General features: G+C 29.9%; 1 protein-coding gene across 4 annotated transcripts in view; it reads right to left on the reverse strand.

Annotated features, from left to right (window-relative positions):
- Positions 1-605: 605 nt before the first annotated feature.
- Positions 606-19,494, reverse strand: part of Nrg (Neuroglian) — a 61,115-nt gene continuing 42,226 nt past the window's right edge. For 2 of the 4 annotated variants that reach the window (XM_080156254.1, XM_080156252.1), the window contains 5 exons: positions 7,534-7,757; positions 6,885-7,041; positions 6,460-6,572; positions 4,462-4,557; positions 606-2,417 (listed from right to left, as the gene is read on the reverse strand). In XM_080156254.1, coding sequence (XP_080012380.1) covers positions 4,469-4,557; positions 6,460-6,572; positions 6,885-7,041; positions 7,534-7,757 — 583 coding nt within the window. In that variant the 3' untranslated portion in view covers positions 606-2,417; positions 4,462-4,468. The remainder of the gene's footprint in view (positions 2,418-4,461; positions 4,558-6,459; positions 6,573-6,884; positions 7,042-7,533; positions 7,758-19,494) is intronic. The other 2 variants (XM_080156251.1, XM_080156250.1) reach the window with 1 other exon arrangement.

The raw sequence follows: 19,494 nt of genomic DNA on the forward strand, positions 1-19,494 counted from the left end.
TCGCTCCTTTCAAGGAGTCATAACATCGCCTCTTGTTATAAGGGGCTATTAAATCGCTCCTTTCAAGGAGCCAATACATCGCCCCTTGTCATAAGAGGCGATCAATTAAAATCATCGCCCCATATGGAGCGATGTCATGGAAAGGACTATACCCAAATAAGCAAATAAGCAAGCAAAAATAAAAAGATTTAAGATTTTACATAATTATATATTTCCCAATATTTTACATGACAATAATGAATTACATTTCTTTAGAGTGATGTTTTAATACCCACTTCATTTAGTATTTCAATTCTAATATTTTTTTTTCACGTCATTATAAATTGTAAAAGATAAAAAATTTAGTTTAAAAAAGCAAAAAACTTCAAATGTAAGTTTTGGGATTTTTTTTGTATTAATTAATAAAAAAAACAAATAAAACATGGATGAATATTGTATATACTTTAAATTAATTACATAGTTAATTAATAAAAAAAAGAATAAGCATTACACTACGACAGAGATCATTATAAAAATCGTACAAAGTTTTTGTACTTTCAGATTTATTTGCGCTCCATTTTTTAACTTAAAAATGTTAAGGATTGAAAAATATATTTTTATTAAATGTCTTGGCTCAAATAAATTTCTACATTACACAGAAAAACTTATTTTTAGATAATGCAAAGGATTATTTATTAATTTTTGAAGCATCTTAATAAAATTAAGCTGATATAAAAAAGGCAATATAATTCACAACATATTTTTACTTTTAACAATTAATACGATTAAAGGCCTTATTTAGTATTTTTTTCACTGTAAATAAAACAAACTTAATCTTTACTATAATGAGGAACCTTGATGACCAAAAGAACTAACTGTCAAATTAATTTTTAAAGGTGTTTTCTTATTTTAACAGGTCAAATTATATATATAATATGAAAACATAACAATAGAGATTTTTTCCATTAAGATCTTACGTAGATTTTTGTTTTATACACATTTTAAATCTATAATAGGAAACGTTGTTAATGAAACAGAAAAAAAAATATTTATAGGAATCATTTTTCATTATAAAAAAATTAATACCATTTCAAGAGATTTTTATGACTTTTTGCACTGGTTATTTAGGACTCAAATTTAATTTTTTTTGGGAAAGTTAATGATATTTTAAAGTATAAAATAAGACATAAGAAACAAAACAAACATATAAAAGCAAAAATTATTGTGTCATTTAATCTTTAAAAAAAGTATTCTTTTATATTTATCCTAGTTGTGTCTACTAAGCTATTTTTTCATCTTTGTCTGGTCATTCAGGAGATATTATATCACAGTAATTGGACACTAATTACAAACATTAGTTTTGCTCTCCCTTCGCAGGAAACAAAGATAAAATTATTACACAAATAAAAGATGGAAAATGAAAAGAATTGAGCTTATTTAAATTTGATAGAAAAAATTGAGAATTTATGAGTATGTGTTATTTTTCATTAAAGCCCAGTTAACAAATCATAAATATTTGTATTCTTTCTTTGACATCATTAGGTTTTCATGATATTAAATTTAATTTCTAAGATTAATTTTAGGTCTAAAAATTATCTGGATGTAATACTTGATTTGTTACTTGGGCTAATATAAAAAAAAAATAATTTTAACCCTATCAATAGAAAACTAAAAATAAATGACCAAGAGTGTGCGTACTAATACCATACATCTTTATAATCAGATTTAAATTATAAATGGTGTATTCTTATAGTCTTAATCATTAACAAATATTTTTTTCCTAAAACTAAAGATACAAGGAAGGTACATTTTTAATGGACTTTACAGTAACCTTAAAAATTAAATTAGATTTTCGTTTTACAAATGTATAATGTTTGTGATGGTAAGTCATACTTAAAAACATATTGATCATGAACTGAAATTCTTATATAGCATATTTCTTAAAAAAAATCTTACAAAACTTGGCGAAACTTGGGTGAAATTAAGATTAACTTTCTGGAAGGAGCTTTGGATAGAAAAATTGTCTAAATTGTTGTTTTGTTTGGAAGATAAGAATAAAGTTTGCCGCCGTGATTCTTTCACTCCTGACAGTTTTATACATTATATATATTAGACATATAAGCACAAGCAGGCTTTTGAACACAATTTCTTCAGACTTGAGCCACACAAGTTCTTTATTGGTTTTAAATATTATTCACTATTATTTTCTTCACTGGAAAGTATTTTAATAGCACAGCTACTTTACAATTAATTTTACACAAAAGTTGCAGCAGATGAACTGGATTGTCCAGAAACTGAGGTTGCAAGCTTGGCCGCTGGGGCTGTCCTGTCCTGATGGCCGCTAGAACTTGGAGCAGGACCACCTCCAGCTAGGCTTGCCACATTTCTGGAGAGGCCAGCGTACTGGCCAATGAAGGACCCGTCCTCTTCGAAACGTTCTAAAAATATTAAGAAAATTAATTTTATGATTTAATATCCTTTATTCATAATTTCTGGTAAAATATCCCTCCTTTTTTCACTATCCTCTACAACAAGAAGAGAAAATTTGAATAGTCGAGTCGGGTTTAGCGAAATGGGGCATAAAATAAAATTGGAACACATTAAATATCTTGTCTATGTATGTTTAGAGATATTAGAATTAAGTCAGGAACACGAAGGGTGGTATTTCTATACAAATTTATGCAAACTAGCTAGCTGCAAACTGATAATCATTGGAACTTTAACTAGCACATGTTTATAAAAACATTCTACCATTCGTTGGCTTAAGAACATAGGACCAATTTACCAACAATATACGTATTTGTCTAGTTTGTATAGAATGATGTTATTTATCATAAATGTCTATTTATTGCTTGCCCATTATCTTTTCCCCCATGATCCCTGATAAAGACAAAAAAGATACCACAACAATCTTAGCATAAAACATGACAGGGATAGAAAATGAAAAATAATTTTTTTTCTCTGCAATGCTAATCGTACAGTAAATTTTTGTTACTCAAGAATCTGGATGATTTCTTAATTCATGTCCCATTTACAACTCCCTGTATCTCCTGGAGATTGAAGAATATAAATTCAGTTTCCCCCCAAAGTCGAATATGTATTTCTTTCCAATAGATTTCAATTATTTCTTTTACAGCTTAGAGCAAATGTGTAGTATAACTTTTTGGAAAAAAAACAAAATTTATCAGAAAATGGAATTAGATACTTAATTACTGCTTTACTAAAATGATAGCGGCACGTAAAATATTTTCTTTTCAATCTATGTTAAGATCAGACGTTTTCCAATAAATATGCGCAAGGCGGTGCTTTATATATATATATACTAGCGGCTTCGCCCCTAGCCTCTAGGGGCTTTGCCCCAAGAGGTGATAAAAAAATTAAGGCGAAATTTGTTAAAAGACCAAGGAAATCTTAAGAAAAAAAAAGAAAAAAAAACCACCACAGGACCAATAGGTATATACCCTGAAGAGTAGAATACGATCGGTTCAGTGGTTACCGAGATCTTAAGGGACAGACAGACAGACAGACAGACAGACAGACAGACAGACAGACGGACAGACGGACAGACGGACAGACGGACAGACGGACAGACGGACAGACAGACATCGTTCTACTTTGTATTATAGATATATATATTTTGATTTTAAGATTTATCTTGGAAGTGGGGTGGTACTCTCCCCCCAAATAGCAATAAACTTTCTTAGGACATGTGAGAATATACACTGTAAAGGTAAACCATATCGATTCAGCGTTTAGCGAGATCCTTCGGTACAGACAGACAGATAAACACACAGAGATCCTTTTACTTTATCATAAGGATTATAACATAACATTAAAGCTAAAACCAAAGATTATACTGAAATGGATAAATATTCAAAACATAAGGAGGACTATTTACATACAATCAAAGGGATATGGACTATATAAAGTCATGCGAACAAAACATAAGAATGGACATCATGAAAAGTTATAATTTAGTTAAAATATCTAATAACTATCAAGGCTTTTCAAATATATAAAGAAAATATACTAAAACAATTAGAAGTAAAGTATTCAATTACAAATTTAAATTGAATAAATAAGTAAAGTGTATAGTTTGATTTGCTTGAATAAAAATCAATATATAAGACCGCCTAAAAGTTTATTTATCTTATACTTTTTGGCAAATCAGGATTTAAATAAATAAATCATTTTTAGAGGGGAATAAATATTGCTAAAGATAAAAGCAGAGATGTAGGTCTAATCGTAAATTGTTGGGAGGGTGGGTTAATAAATTACAAAACCCCACCAATGAACCATTTCCATAAGAAATTTAAATATTATTCTGTTGCCTTACAGTGGCGTGCAAAGGATTTAGCCAGGGGGTTTGTAAACCTTGAGGGAATAAAAAAGAGGGGTAGCAGTCATTTCCAATTTCATATTTAATGTGGGGTGTAGCCACTCTCCTACACCCTCCTTTCGCACGCTCTTTAAGTTGTTTACCTGTGTTCTAAACTAGAGTGGCAAATGCTGAAGATTGTTCCGGGTTCCTGTTCTTGGCGTACTTTCCAATAAAAGAGCCATCCTCATCCATGCCAGCTAATTAAGAAAATAAAAAAAATCGGGTAAATCTACAGGGTTCACAAGACAGAGGGGTAGTTATGATAGAATGTGGAGGTTGCATCAATTTTGTACATTTAATGTTTCTTTTTATAAAATTCCTTTAACCGAAATGTTTATAAAATAAGTTAAGTAGTCAAATAGTGATGTTATAGGTTTGATATTATATTGAAAAATTTTTCAAACAAAATTTAGGAGCTGTACAAAAATGATACATCCATCACATTCTAAATCTAATTTATGGTGTTCATACTAAATAAAATTGAGTTAAATAAATATTTTGCTCTATTTCGAACTTCTAACGTCAAGGTTCCAACTATAGTGTATATAAAATCATTTAAAAAAATATTTAAAAAAAGACAAAATTGAAAGAAACATGCATTTTTATATTTAGAATTTGATATTATCAAATTACCTTGCATCTGTGTTTATGACAACTTCTTGTATTTATTAAATTAAAACATATGTAAATTAGATTAAGTGCATTTTGCTGGAGAGATTTAACCAAGGTTGAATATTTCATTGAAAGAAAAACTATCCCTAATTTTTCCGTCGATTAAAAAAGTTTTTTTTTTTTTAATTTTTTTACCTTTTTGTGATTTTTTTTCACTTATGGCATAAGGTAAAAAAATTCAATTGGCAGAAAAGTTGGAGACTTAGTTGTTTCTTTTCATTAAAAAAAATGGAGTAGTATGCTCTAAAGTTAACTCCATTTTCTACTTGATTCTGTTCTTTTTCAAATGTTTGTAATGAATTACTTTAAGCAGAAAAATTGGAAGTTTTGGATGTTTCAGTAATAGAACGAGAAAGAGAGAAGGAGAGAGAGAGAAAGAGAGAGAAAGAAAGAGAGAAAGAAAGAGAGAAAGGGAGGGAGAAAGAAAGTTATTAAACAAAAAGAGAAAGATAGTTAAAAAGAAAAATAAAGAGAAAGGGGTAAAGTTAGACGTTTAAACTTTGTAAAATATGTTTATTCAGAACAGATAAAATATTGGAAAATAATTTAGCCTTAAAACGGTTCATTTTAATTGTATTGATTGTGTAGTGTCAGCTGCGTAAGTATTCCAGTTTAAATGCAATCGACTGTTGACATGTCGTCGATATGTCAGAACTGAATAATCAGAATATTAATGAATAAGTCTACACAAAATTGTAGTTAAATTTGTTGTAAATCTGCTTAAATCCATGATACTGTTTAAGGACATACTTACATTTTTAGGACTTAACAATAGGAACCTGCATGCAAAGTTTGAAATCGATAGCACAATTCTGACCTGTTTAAATTAACGAAAAGAGCTAACCTTTACGGACGGACGTACAAAAGAACAAAACCTAATTATAGAAAAGCTTCGCTTTTAAAAATAGTGATATTAAAATATTTACTTTTTAGTATGAACACCAAAGTTTAAGTCATGCAATAAAACATTAAATGTCTGAAGTATAAACTTCAAATTTGGGAGAAAATAAATTATTCACAGAAACAATAATTAATTCAACGATATTATTTAAAATTATTTGAATTTTTTTTTGTAAATACATAAATCTAGCTCTAGAAAATGATAAATCATACGTGCAGAAAAAAATAAAAATAAATGTTATCCAGAAATTTTAATCAAGTTTGAAGTTATTATTAAGCCCACCTTCACTTATTTTTAAACCTTTTTTCGGGGTAAATTAACCCAAAAATATTTTCATCAAAATTTAAGTTCTAACTGATTAAAATCGTTGACTGTATACTTAACTTTTCTATAAATTATACATAAGCTACTATCATTTGAAAAGGACTATATATGTTAAATATCAAAAACTGTACAATTCAAATAAGCATAGACATACATCGTATAAATAAAGCTATACAATGACTAAAAGTCTAATTATAATTACCTGCGTCATTGCCATCCGCGTAATCTGCTATACTCTCAGTATCTGATTCTGCGGGCATCCGCATCTCACTGGATATACTAGGCTTCCGCTTTTCACCGCCACCTAATCGCTCTCTGGAAGAAGTTAATTATTAACATAAAAATCACGAATCATTTAAGTTTTAAAATTTAAACAAATATGATTAAAAATAGTAACATATCTATTCGCTTAGTTAAGTACTTTCTCAATTAAGGTAAAACTTTGGCATTAAAAGTTATTAAAAGTTAGGTATCATTAGAAACATACTTCTATAATTTCTTTTAAAAATATATTTATTATGACTGTAGTCACTTAGGGGTTGACCCAGAAAAAAAATAACTTCAATTCAAAAAGGGAGGTTACAGTGCTTAATGAGAACTTTAAGGGAAAGTATCAAAATAACTTACTGATGAGTATATTCCATGAAACCACCAGCATCATCATAATCATTACGACCATGTGCATGTTCTTGTTCTTGAACAGCATACTTGCCACCCCTGTTCCTCTTGATGAGGCACACCACCACACACACTCCGAATAAGACCAGCAGGGCTAGTATCATACCTGTAGAAATTAAATATATAAAATTTTTTAAGTATTCAAACTTCAAATCTATTTAGAATTTATATGATCAAATGAATCTTTTTTGATAATCAAATCCATTTCGATTAGAGCCAAAACAGTTCTAACCGCGAAAAAAATGTATTCCTTTTAACAGATATAGAATACGTGGATATTGTGATACATTCTCGCATAAAATTTTTTCCCCATATGACTTTACACCATCCCCTGCCCATAGTGGAACGTTTTGACCAATATCTGAGGACCATATAAGAAACCTAAATTGCCGCCAATGTTTCCTGTCACAATATCAACGTATTCTAAATCCATTTCAATATTCTGTATTGATTGTCCACAGAAACGTAAGATGAAACATATATACGTACTTAATCTTTGGACACTATGCTAGGGCTAAAACATTGAAGTCTTTATGTTTCCGAAGACTACTATCAATAAAACTAAGCCACAAATTTAAATATTGAGAAGAAGACTGACCTATGAACCATCCTGATGAGGCCAGAACAATGCCACCCCTATCAGCAGCGTCGGGCAGGGTACCGTAAGTGTGCACGTCCTGGGACAACGAGGCGGTCTCGTACTCGCCATCCACAGCAACCACACGGAACTGGTATACATACCCCGGCTCCAGGCCCTGCACAACAACGGAGTTGTCGTTCAACTGCTGGTCGGACATCAACCATTGAGTGTCAGCACTTTTCCTAGAATATAAAGTTTATTATTATTTTTTTTATTTAAATTATGTAATTTGCAACAAACAAGGAAAGCCATGTCCATCAGTAAAAAAAAGAAAAGAAAAAGAGATAATATAAAACATTTATCAAAAATTGTGTGTTACTCGAAAGAGTTCCTTTAAAAGGACGGAGGTGCCCAAAGTTTTACATTGACTTCGTCGTATCCATTAGCTTAGAAACTTTTGATACTTTATAAATCTTGTCGGTTTGTACAAACGTTTTTTAACCAATTGGTTTAATCTAAAGAGTTGGTAAGTTTGTTTATCGTCATTAGTGATGTGGACATTATAGAGTATAGAGTAGTTGATCTACTAAATATAAAATCGGATTAATATTTAACCAGTACACCTGTAAGATTGAATTATAAATTTGATACAATCATGGGATACAGTGAAAGGTAATTGCAAGATAAATTAATTTATCCTCCTAAAATACAAATAGTGAATATCAGTTTTGTATCTTTTGAAACGGTAAAAACATTAAAATTTATATTGTCTTATTTCTAATACTCAAATATAAAAAGGGATCAAAAGGGATAAGATAATGGTCGATAAATATATGCACATCCCAAATGATAATACACAAAATTCCCCCTTCTGTAGATTACAATTAGTTGTTGAAACGCTTGGTATCACAACTGAATGAACCAGTCAATCAAAAATCAATATTAGTCCTCAAATTTGTTGAGTAAACGAATAAGAAAACGTTATCATAAAACTTTGGGGACTAGTGTAATAAACAGCCCAATGTACCCTCTCTCCCTGAGTATTTTTTCTTTTCTTTTTGTTGTATTTTTTTGTGTGGATATTTTAAAATCAATGTGTTTTTCAAATTGATATAAATCAGAGAAATAAGGCAAACTTAATCTGCCATTGTCCTATTCCTGCATGAAAAAAATAATATAAAACCATTTTAACAAAATAGAAATGGGAAATAGAAAAAGATGCACTTTAGATGCCATTTCATACTACATATATGTTTTTAGAAACAGTGTCTCTTCAGATATGGCGTTTCTGTCCGTACGTACGTCTGTAACGTGGATTATAAGAATTCCAGTTGGAATCTTTCTATCAATTATTATTTTGAATGCTGATTCCTGTGATGGCAAATTATCCACAAGGATGGTCGGTTTGTCTATTTAAAACATTTTAGTTTATTAAATATTTTACATAAAATTTTTAACAGATTTAGTTTTAAAATATTGATCAGCGCAGAACAAACAACTCTATAAAAGTAGGAACGTCCGTATTAGTCAGTTTCTATGATAGCAAGGTTTTACTACTTTGTGATAATTTTAGTATATTTGGTGTGTTAAGGCCCGTGTTTATTGGGTGTTTTCATCCTTGTTTTTGCAATGCATACTTCAGCAGTTTGATTATGAGGGTATTAGTTGCTTATTAGAAAATATTTCAATAAAGGCTTAGTGCATCAATATTTCTTTAACAGAAAAAAATATTTGTACCTTTCTTTATCAAATTTGGAAGCATCGTAATCAAATTTCAATGATTTATGTCGTCTATATGACATTAAATCATAGAAGATGTTATGTCTGACAGAAAAGCAGACATGCAATTACTTTATATCAAGGTAATTTTTTCTATAATTGTAAAAAAATAATGATATTCTTAATATTTTGTGGTAATATTTTCTATTATTACACTCTCTAAATTTCCCTTGTAAAATGACGCAGGATAATTTATCACACCTCAGCATCGATATTTTGCTGGATTTTACACATTTTTTTGATAGAGAAATTGACAAAAATTCTTTTTCATTTATTTGGTAGAAATAGAATGAATCCAAAAAATATGTTTGTTTTACTTTTGTATCTGTTGCTAGTAACACTATGATAAACCTATGTATGTTGTTTTTATCTCATTCATTGCTCAAAAAATCCGTAATCAGTCTCCTTTTATATATAGCAACAACTGCAGCCGATTGTCCGATTTGCGAAAAATTTTAAAAGCAATTTTACTATTTTCAATTCTGCATATTTGACAGCTAAACATGTATTACATGGCCCAAATCTTCCCTTTACATTATTCAACTGCTTTGTATTTTTTAAAAAATAAACTGCTATTCGAGCCGCAGCCGTAACCATAAAACTCCGGCGGCTGTCAGGTCCTGATTTATTTGATTTTGAATTCAGTTACAATGATTAAAACAAATATATGAAATATTAAATTAAACTTGAGAGTTGTTTGACCTGGTAAAAAAACCCCAACCTAATGTAATGTAAAATATAAACTAGTTCAGATTAGAACTTGGCTAAAAACTTTGTTTTTCTTCAAACTTGGTTCAACTGACGAGCCAACTTTTTTTTCTTTACACGAGAATAAAATAATTTTCACAGAAATTCTTGGTTCAATTTTTATCAATTCAAAAAAAAATGAAAAAAAATTTAATATGAAGATAAAGAAATTATAAGTAGTTACACAGCTACTCTAAAACTCCGTACGTCTGTCACTGTTCTTAGTTATTCATGTAAAACATCCAATGTTTCATTCATGCTTTTCAAAATTTAAAAACCTTACTCTTTTACTGGTGTTAGCCGTGCTACTATGGACTTAATTTTCATACTTTTTGTTTTAATTCATTGCTCCTTTAATATGAAAGACAAATAGGTATAATTTAAACTAAATTAAATCATTATAACTTGTATAAAACAGTCAAAACACTCTGCAAGAAAATATTCTTTTTACTTACAATTCTCATTTCTATTCTATAGAAAACAATATTTCAGCTTGGCTGTCTTTTTCTTCTTATAATTTTTCACAACAAAGAATTTTTACTATTTTATTCTTGAGAGATATGCTTCGCCTATTGTAAAACTAGCCTACAGCTCACGTTGTTCGCTGGTCTGTAATGCTCTTGAGAATATTAAATATCCGTACTGGAAATGTAGAAGGCTAATGCAATTATTAAGATATGACGAAGCGGCCTCAGATGGTTTTGAGCTATTTTTTCTAGCCTGTTTCTGCCCCTTTTAATTGAGAGCCCCTGGATGCTAGGTACACATCCGCTAGTTTAAAATATTCTTATGCATTTAGAATAGAAAGAGATAAATATATTAACTTACACATAAAGATTACTTCAAGTTCAACTACTTACGTTAGAATTTCTGTCCGGCTGATTTTAGTTATTTATTTTATAATAAAAGCCTTTGATACTATGAACGTATTAACATTCTGCCTTAGCGTTTTCTTGTTTTAAAAAAAAACCTCTCTCTAACTTGCTTTTTCTTCCATTTTCTTTTGATTTCTTAATTTAATCTTTAAATACGTATTTATAATAAAGCCATTTTCATTCTTTCAAAAATGCAATTTAAATTACGGAATTTATTTTCCAATATATATTTTTTTATAACCGTCAGGAAAGGGTTAAAATGTTTTTAATTTTTGTTTCAAAATTTGGACACATTAGGGAGGGGCGCTAGAATCAACTCATTTTAAAACTAAGTTTTCTTAAATTTACTATATTATGAATTTAAATTTTCTGTTTTAAGAATAGTAATAAAATACTTTAATATTATGTAAATAGCAAGATGAAATAAAAAAAATAATTTATTCTTAATAAAGTAAAATATTGGGTTTTATTGTTCTGGGCAATGAGAGTTTATTATGGATTATTGGAGCACTATGAGTTTTAAACATTTATTCCTTGGAAAACTTGAGCTCGTTTATAGACATTTATTTCCTATATAGATCTGACATGGATCTTGAAGCAATAAAGCAGGCCCTTTTGTAAATGTTAAAAATTGGAAAAATCTATTAAATAAAAGTAATCGCAAATATACTTAGTAAATAAAACTTAAAAGAAAAATATAATTTATCTTTGGATCACGGAAAGAAAACGAAGTAGCGGTTTTCATCGTATTTTCACAGTAGCTTTTGATAGGTTATTATATGTTAGTGTAGGTAAATGTTAATGATTGCCCCGTAGGGTCTAGAAATAGGCGAAAAGCAACTATGAAAATACGACGAGACCCGCTACTTGGTGTTATTTCCAAGATTCCTAGTTTTTAATATAAGTTTAGTCTTTCTTTATCTGATAGGACGCATTCTAATATAAAGAATCCTTTAAAAAAATATAGGCAATAAGGTATAAGGGTTTAAACTCCTATAAAAGTCCTTAAAGAATTTTGTAATTTTGAAAAAAAGTTAGATTCTTATTATAGCAATAATTCGCTATTAAAAAGGATGTTTATAAAAAAACTTTTCTTGTTGAAAACATTAATTCTATATAATCCCTTAGTTGATCAGTTACACCAGGGTTAGACAGCCGAAATCTGAACGCTAACGAGCCCTTCTCATTTCTATCGATGGCTTTTCAAACCATTTCAAAGGAGCTGGTTTGTAACATATAAAAGTGCAGATTTTCTAACTCAAAAACGGCTGGTTGGCGGCTGTCCTGCGGGTGCTTTGTCCGTGGTTATTGGTCTCGAAGTTGATTCATCTAAATTTGACCCGGGGAAGAATTGTGCTCAATGTGTGGAAAGATGATAAGAGGGATGTTCTTGCGAAACTGTTGCAAAACAAATCCCAAACAATGCAAAAAATGCTAAGGGTGAATTGAATAAATGTCTTAAAATGTTTGGTTTAAGGTGGTAAAAAAGAGTGAAGTTTTCCTTTCTTCCCATCAGAATATATGTTGACTATTTTACTAAATAAATTAAATAAATATTGTTAGAAAGGTATAAATTAGCTTCAGTTGATTATTAACTACAAATGTTAATATGTGCTGTTTGCTATTTTGTAGAGATTTTTCCGTATCGTGCGAACAGAAATGATAAGAAGGGTGGAACCAAAATTTAAATAAATACATACTTGGGTAATTGATAAAAGACTTACAAGACTTTAAGTAGCTAACACATTTAATTCAACCCCTTGAAATGAATTCACCAACTTTAGTTTAGGAATTAAAAATAAGTACTATATTTTCTAAAGTATAGAACACTTTGTTTGTTGAACAAATTTAGAATTGCTTTAAAAATTCTGAACGTTATTATGTACTTTTTAAATTAGATTTCAGGGGATACTTTTTATATTTACTAACTGGGCTTTGACCTAGGAATATAGTGATATAAGTTTTCTCTAAAGCACTTAATACTGTAGCTTATTTTGGGGTAATTTGGGAAAAAAATTAAGATGTAAATGAAACATTATTAAAATTAATACAGTTCAAATTTCTGTCCTTTTGTTTATTTTTGGAATTTGATTAATTCATATTTGATTTACATATCTCTGTTTGCCCTGCTTTGACCACGCTATCATTAATAACCTTTTCTACTCTTTACACAAAAAAGTTTCCCAATCTAAATTATCTAAATAGCTTCCCTCACCCTTTTCCTAATTCTAATTGACTCTGTTAATTTAGAATTAGAGCTCAAATTTTTAAAAGCCTTTCAGATTTGAAAGTGAAACATCAAAAGATCAATGAAGATTGAAGATTTAATAGAAATTGAATCTTTATTAGCAAGGTTAAACCTTTAAAAGGAAAGACTTATTTTAGTTTTTCTTTAAAAAAAATGATATTTTGATGTGGTTAGATTTTGTTGGCCCTCATATTTCACTTTGATTGCACTAATAGTCAAAAATTAAGATCTTAACTCTTAAGCAAATAAAAAGTAAAAATATATCAAGTGCCCTTAAGTAGGTAATTATTTATTAACCCTTAACGGTCGGGGGGGGGGGGGGCGTTGAACGCCCCCCCATCCGGTTTTGTCTATCTCATTTTCTGTGTGTGAAAGATAAAGAGCCCAAACTGCTTGACTTTTTAAGTGTGGGTATGAGACATAACTGAGAGTTGAAATTTTTTTAATATCTCCATCCTGGCGGGCACAGGATGCCAGCAAACCTGGCAGGGTCATCCAGGTAAAAAGCAAAAGTTTTTTTTTGACTTAAACAAAGCATTATATCTTACCAAAATACTAAAATATCCTCTAGTAGTACATCCTTATATGAAATACAGGTGTTCAAGTCAATTTCAGGTTCCAGGTATGATCCTGCAGGTCCTGATCCTCCAGGTCTCCAGAAATCTTTAAATGGCTCCTGTGGCCGCAATTTTTGACTTAGAGACTTCAAATTTAAATTTAAGCTTTTCTTACATGTCTACATAACGTATTAAAATTTCATAAAGATCGGCCGCCGTTTTCCCGCCGACCGCCGACTGCGGCGGCTGGCAGCTGCCAAGTACAGCTGCGGTTGCTGAAATTTATATTGTGATATTTCAAATATAAAATTTACATAAAGATAAACAATTTCTGCAAAAAAATTTTTATTCTAGCTTCAAAAATAAAAAAATTACAGCCGTTTGAAATTTTTAAGTAAAAAAGGACCTAAAAACAAAAGTTGTTAAATAAAAGGGTGAAGGAAGCGAAAATTGACCTTGACTTACTTAAGGTCGGAAATTCATCATAACGCAGGGGACTTACACAAAAATTTTTAGCCCTCTAGCTCTAATAGGAACTGAGATAATATGGGGGGGCGTTGAACGCCCCCCCCCCCCCCCGACTGATTAAGGTGCGGCAAGGGGCCCGACTGTAAGAGTTAATGTATTCTTTTTATGAAAATTTCATCAATCTTTAAAGTTTAGCAGCTTAAAAGGCAGAATTCCTCAAATAACACTTTGAGGGAATTTCATTAATCTTCCTTTGTCCTAGCCCTGAATCTTTGAGTTTAACTGTTTCTATTTTATTAAAATTTAAATCATTTCAATAACCAAAAAAAATTCAATTTAAATTTACCATCAATCTCTGCAGTATCGACGCAGTATAAACTTCAACACGCAATTCTCTCATCATAAACAACGTTTTTACTTCACTAAAAATGTTACATTTTTCAGTGAATAATTTTTTATGTTATATTGTGTGAACATGTGTTTGAGTAACCCTATTGTACATGAATATTATGTACAAAAGGGAGCGGAAATTAAAATTGACTGAGCTTGAAATCTGTCCTAATTTGACTTGATTCAATTGTGCTACATTTCAAATAATATATATATTCAATATAAGTATAAAATCCTCCACTTATTATTAGATTAGGCTGTATTAAGTACAAATTGAATTTTCAATTTTCAGATCAAATGTGTTATTATTTTGTATTTAAGTTTTGAGGAGTAAAATCTTTAGAGATCATTTCTGTTTAAATCATTGTCTTTTCTCCCCAAAAATAAGACAATCCTGCCTAACATTTACAATATAAGAACCGAATTAATTCCACGGGTAGTGAGATCTTACAGTACACACAGGATCAATCCTTCCTCATATGATGATACAATTTATTATACTATTGGGGGAGAGATTATTTTAATGTCTATTGCTCTATCCCTTATCCCTTGAATATAAATACCCTCTGATCTGGTTGTAAACTTGGTAATATTGTTCTAACTTCTACAACCAAACTTATCACAATGATTTAAAATGAAGTAAAAAATATCTAGAATTACTTTAATTTATTATCCTTAAATCTGTTTGTAAACATTTCTTTTTTTTCATGTGACATGACGCCTTGAACAAATGACCGATAAACTAACAAATTAAATTACATATTGGGTATAATTAATTATCACATTTTAATGTTTAATCCATGTAAGAAATTAGACTGTTGTGATTTGAAAAGTTTGGTAGATAATATTCACAACCCTTTAGTTGTCAAATATTACTACAAATCTACTGAAAACAAGTCAATTCTTTTATGCAATGAAGGAGAGACATTTCAAATTACTATCATTGTCAAATCTATTAGTATTTTTTCGACATACATATATTATATGACATTATATGACACTTTGTATTTCTTAAATCCAATTTGTCTTATATGACCAAATTTAACATTAATTACATAAAGTATACGGCATAATTATTACGCTTGTGTTAATCTATAATACAAAGTAGCTTGATGTCTGTCCGTCTGACCGTATGACCGTCTGTCTGTCTGTCCCTTAAGATCTCGGTAACCACTGAATTGATCGGATTCTACTCTTCAGGGAATATACCTACTGGTCCTGTGGTGGTTTTAGGCTATTTTCTTGGGGGGTGGGACACCCCCAACCCCCCCAAAAATAAAAAAAAGCAACCCCCCAAAATTTTTTTTTTACATTTTTTGTAAAATCTCAGTAACTGCTGATCAAATTGGGCTCTACCCTTGTGGGAATATACCTACTGGTCCTCTGGTGGTTTTAGGCTATTTTCTTGGAGGGTGGGAGACCCCACAACCCCCCCAAAAATAAAAAAATCCCCACTTCCAAAATTTTTAATTTTTTAAACTTTTTGTAAACAAAAACCAGTAATTGGGGTGGGGGAACCCCACTGCAACATGGGGCGAATCCCCCCCCCCCCGAAAAAAAATGAAAATATTTTTTTTTTAATTTAAATTTTTGTGTATGCGAACAACCTAGGTTTAATTTTTACGAATTGAAATTTTTTTGTATACGGAAAACTAATTGGGTTAAATTTGTACAAATCAAAATTTTTGTGCATAAAGCGCACAACCTGGGTTTAATTTTACCACAGAGTAATTAAACAAAGAATAATTTTTTTTGAATATTTCTATTAAGAAGGGTTGACTTCCCATAACTATATAGGGCGAAGCCCCTAGAGGCTAGGGGCGAAGCCGCAGTAGAATAAATAATACAAATGATTTAGATTGATTTTTTTCTTGCAACAAAAAAGTTTTTTTTTGTTGGTTTTGGTGGATACCCTCTAATCTGCATATCATATGAATTCTTAACACATACTTTTATATTTTCAGGGAAAGTGGGAACAATGCAGGATAAATAAATCTACAACTCTTTCTTTCACCCAGATTTAAACAGCTACAAAAGACAAATTTATACATAAAAATTAGTTGGAACATTTATTGTAGTCTATTGTCTTATCCCTGAGAAGAAAATAGGGGGGAGGGCGTTTCTAACAAAGGAATAAATTGATCATACCTAGTATTAAACTTTAAATTAGCAAATACTTTTATAACTTTTCATCTATTAAAATATTTTTATGTTTAAGTTTAAAGATTGTCTTTAATTTGATTTATAATTTTTTAATACATTTAATCTTGTACCTACCATTTTCCCATAATTAAGTTTCGCCTTTTTAAGGACCAAGGCATTACTTACAATATACGGCACTTGCATGAAACTGAGTATTTTGTATTTCATTTTTGGTTGAAGTTTAAAGGATTTCATTTAAATGACTTAGTTTTGCGAGGAGGTAAAATACAAAGTGATTTAACGTCATTCAGGTGTTTATCTAAAGTGACATTTCACATTAAGGCTAAACTCTTGGTATGCTAAGTATGTAGTTTTTTTTCAGGGGACATTCAGTAACAAAAATAAGTATCATTGCATCAAATACTTTTAGATACTGCAAAGAACTTTTCGTGTTAAATTTTGTCTTGGATTTGAGTTTTATAAATTACAAAAAAACAAATAACTTTTCTTAAACACAAACATATATAATTATTAATTTTAGGCAGGAAAAAAAAGGTTTGTCTTTAAATAAAAAGTAAGCAGTTAAAAGTCGCTTAAACTGCTATTTAGCCGCTGTTAATTGATAAAGTTAGTTACACATTCGAGAGGCGGCTAAGGATCCCCACAAGATTGCTTTTCAAAACTTTTAAAAATTAAATATTAACTTGTATGTCATTAACACAAGTTTCAAACATTTCACAAACAGAAGTAATTTTCCTATTTAGATTGAAGCGCGTGCACAGCACTTCACCAAGGGGAGCGTGACGTGCATACAATTTTATTCACCCCATATAAATTGCCATCCTACATAACTTTGAGGGGGTATTTTTAGAAGAATTGAAAGTTAACTTGGTGTATAATTACCCTTTTTATTTTATCAAAGGGGTATTAGCACCCTCCTACACACACTTAGGCACGTCTCTGTTTTAGATATTTAATTTGTTTCTCAGCTTTTACACTTGAGATGAATTAAGAGAGGATTAATAATTAATTATCAAATACAAATTGTAAATATACAGTATACATATTTTAATGTATATTTTACAGTAGAAGTTTATTAACCAAACCTTTGTAATAACCATGTTAGATTTGTATCGACATATTTTTACAATAGTCCGAGCTGACATGCTGCTATTCCAATTCCAATCAAATCAATTTATAGTGGTAGAGATCGGTAGCTAACATATTATAGACATGACGTTACTCTAATGAACTTGATATAATAACAACACGAAAGTTTAACTTGGAATACATCTTATTTTAAAGTGAATTAAGGAAATAAAGGGGAAAGAAAGACATAACAAATTCTTAAATTTTAAATAGTCTTGAAAAAGGCAATTGTAGAGGCAGTAAATGACAATTATACATTTGCATATATTCACATTATTTTTACTCTCTTTAAGAAGTGTATATGTAAAACCTATAATTTATAATATAAAAAATTATTTCACCGTCGTGCCATAGAAGTTGAATCTATTAAACATTATGATTTATTATAACCAAAATCTTCAAAATAAAACATTATAGATCTTCGAGATATTTTTTTTCTACAAATATTAGAGTAAAACATTAGAGGGACGAAGAGTTAAATAACTGTATCTCCCCATCGCAATCGTCTTGTGCAACCTTCCTATTGGGTCAATGAAAATCAACCAATGATATCGCTTATATTAACGCAGCTAAGTTGCAGAAAATTATTTAGAAGCAGATGAAAGAGGTCTTTGAAAAAGGAAGGGAGGTAGTTGTCTGTATACACATCTATACTATAGATCTGTTCTACAAATAATTGAAATGATTGCAAGAACATTTTCTTTTCATTGACACTTTTAGACAGATAAACACTTAAAAATCAATTAACACCGAGATTAAATATTTGACCTCTGCCATTCAGAAAAGATGTGTTTTTAACAAGCAGAAAAAAATCTTAAATTATGAGGCTTAGGAATAAAAAGGTCGTTGAGAATTTTCATAGCCGATTCTATCAGACATAAAATTATCTATAGAATCTGTTATAATATATTTAGATACATAACATAAGAGGTTAACTCACAAACAAAATATGAATATCTATTACAAATTGTTTACCTCTTAAGATGTAAATTTAAAACTAGGTATGATAGGTATGACTATCAAATACATAAGTTTACCCATTAAAGTAGACATAATTAACAAACTTTTATATAACAATACATAAGGATATAACCTAATTATGAATAAGCTGCATTTCTAAAAAATAATTAATGTAAATATATAATAAATCCTAATGTAAAATATTTATTTGTATAAGGTCCAGGAGAATTAATTGTTAATAACACAATTACCAGTGCTAAACAAATAAACTTAGGCGTCTAATTAAAAAAATATACTCTGGTTGGGGAATATATATGTGTTTTTTTCATGGAAAAATAACATAAAACCTTACAACCATCCCCCCCCCCCCCCAAAAAAAAAAAACAAAAAACAACTGTTTTAACCACAGAAACCAAAGATTTAAAACTAAACAAGGCCATAGGATTGACGAGAAAGCATTGAAAATATGTTTTGAGTTGGTGGAAGAAGGGAACACTTGATGCCTTTTTTACAAAAAAAAGTATAAAATTGTGACAAATTAAGGGTTCCAATTGTGTACATTTTTATCATGTTTTAAAATATGTTTTTTAATAAAATGTGCACAACGAAGAGATTTTAAAAATCATATTTTAAAAATAAGCATTCATATTTAAGAGGGGAGGGT

Source organism: Acartia tonsa, chromosome 4, assembly GCF_053477335.1.
Source record: "Acartia tonsa isolate MP-2025a chromosome 4, ASM5347733v1, whole genome shotgun sequence".
Lineage (NCBI taxonomy): Eukaryota > Metazoa > Arthropoda > Copepoda > Calanoida > Acartiidae > Acartia > Acartia tonsa.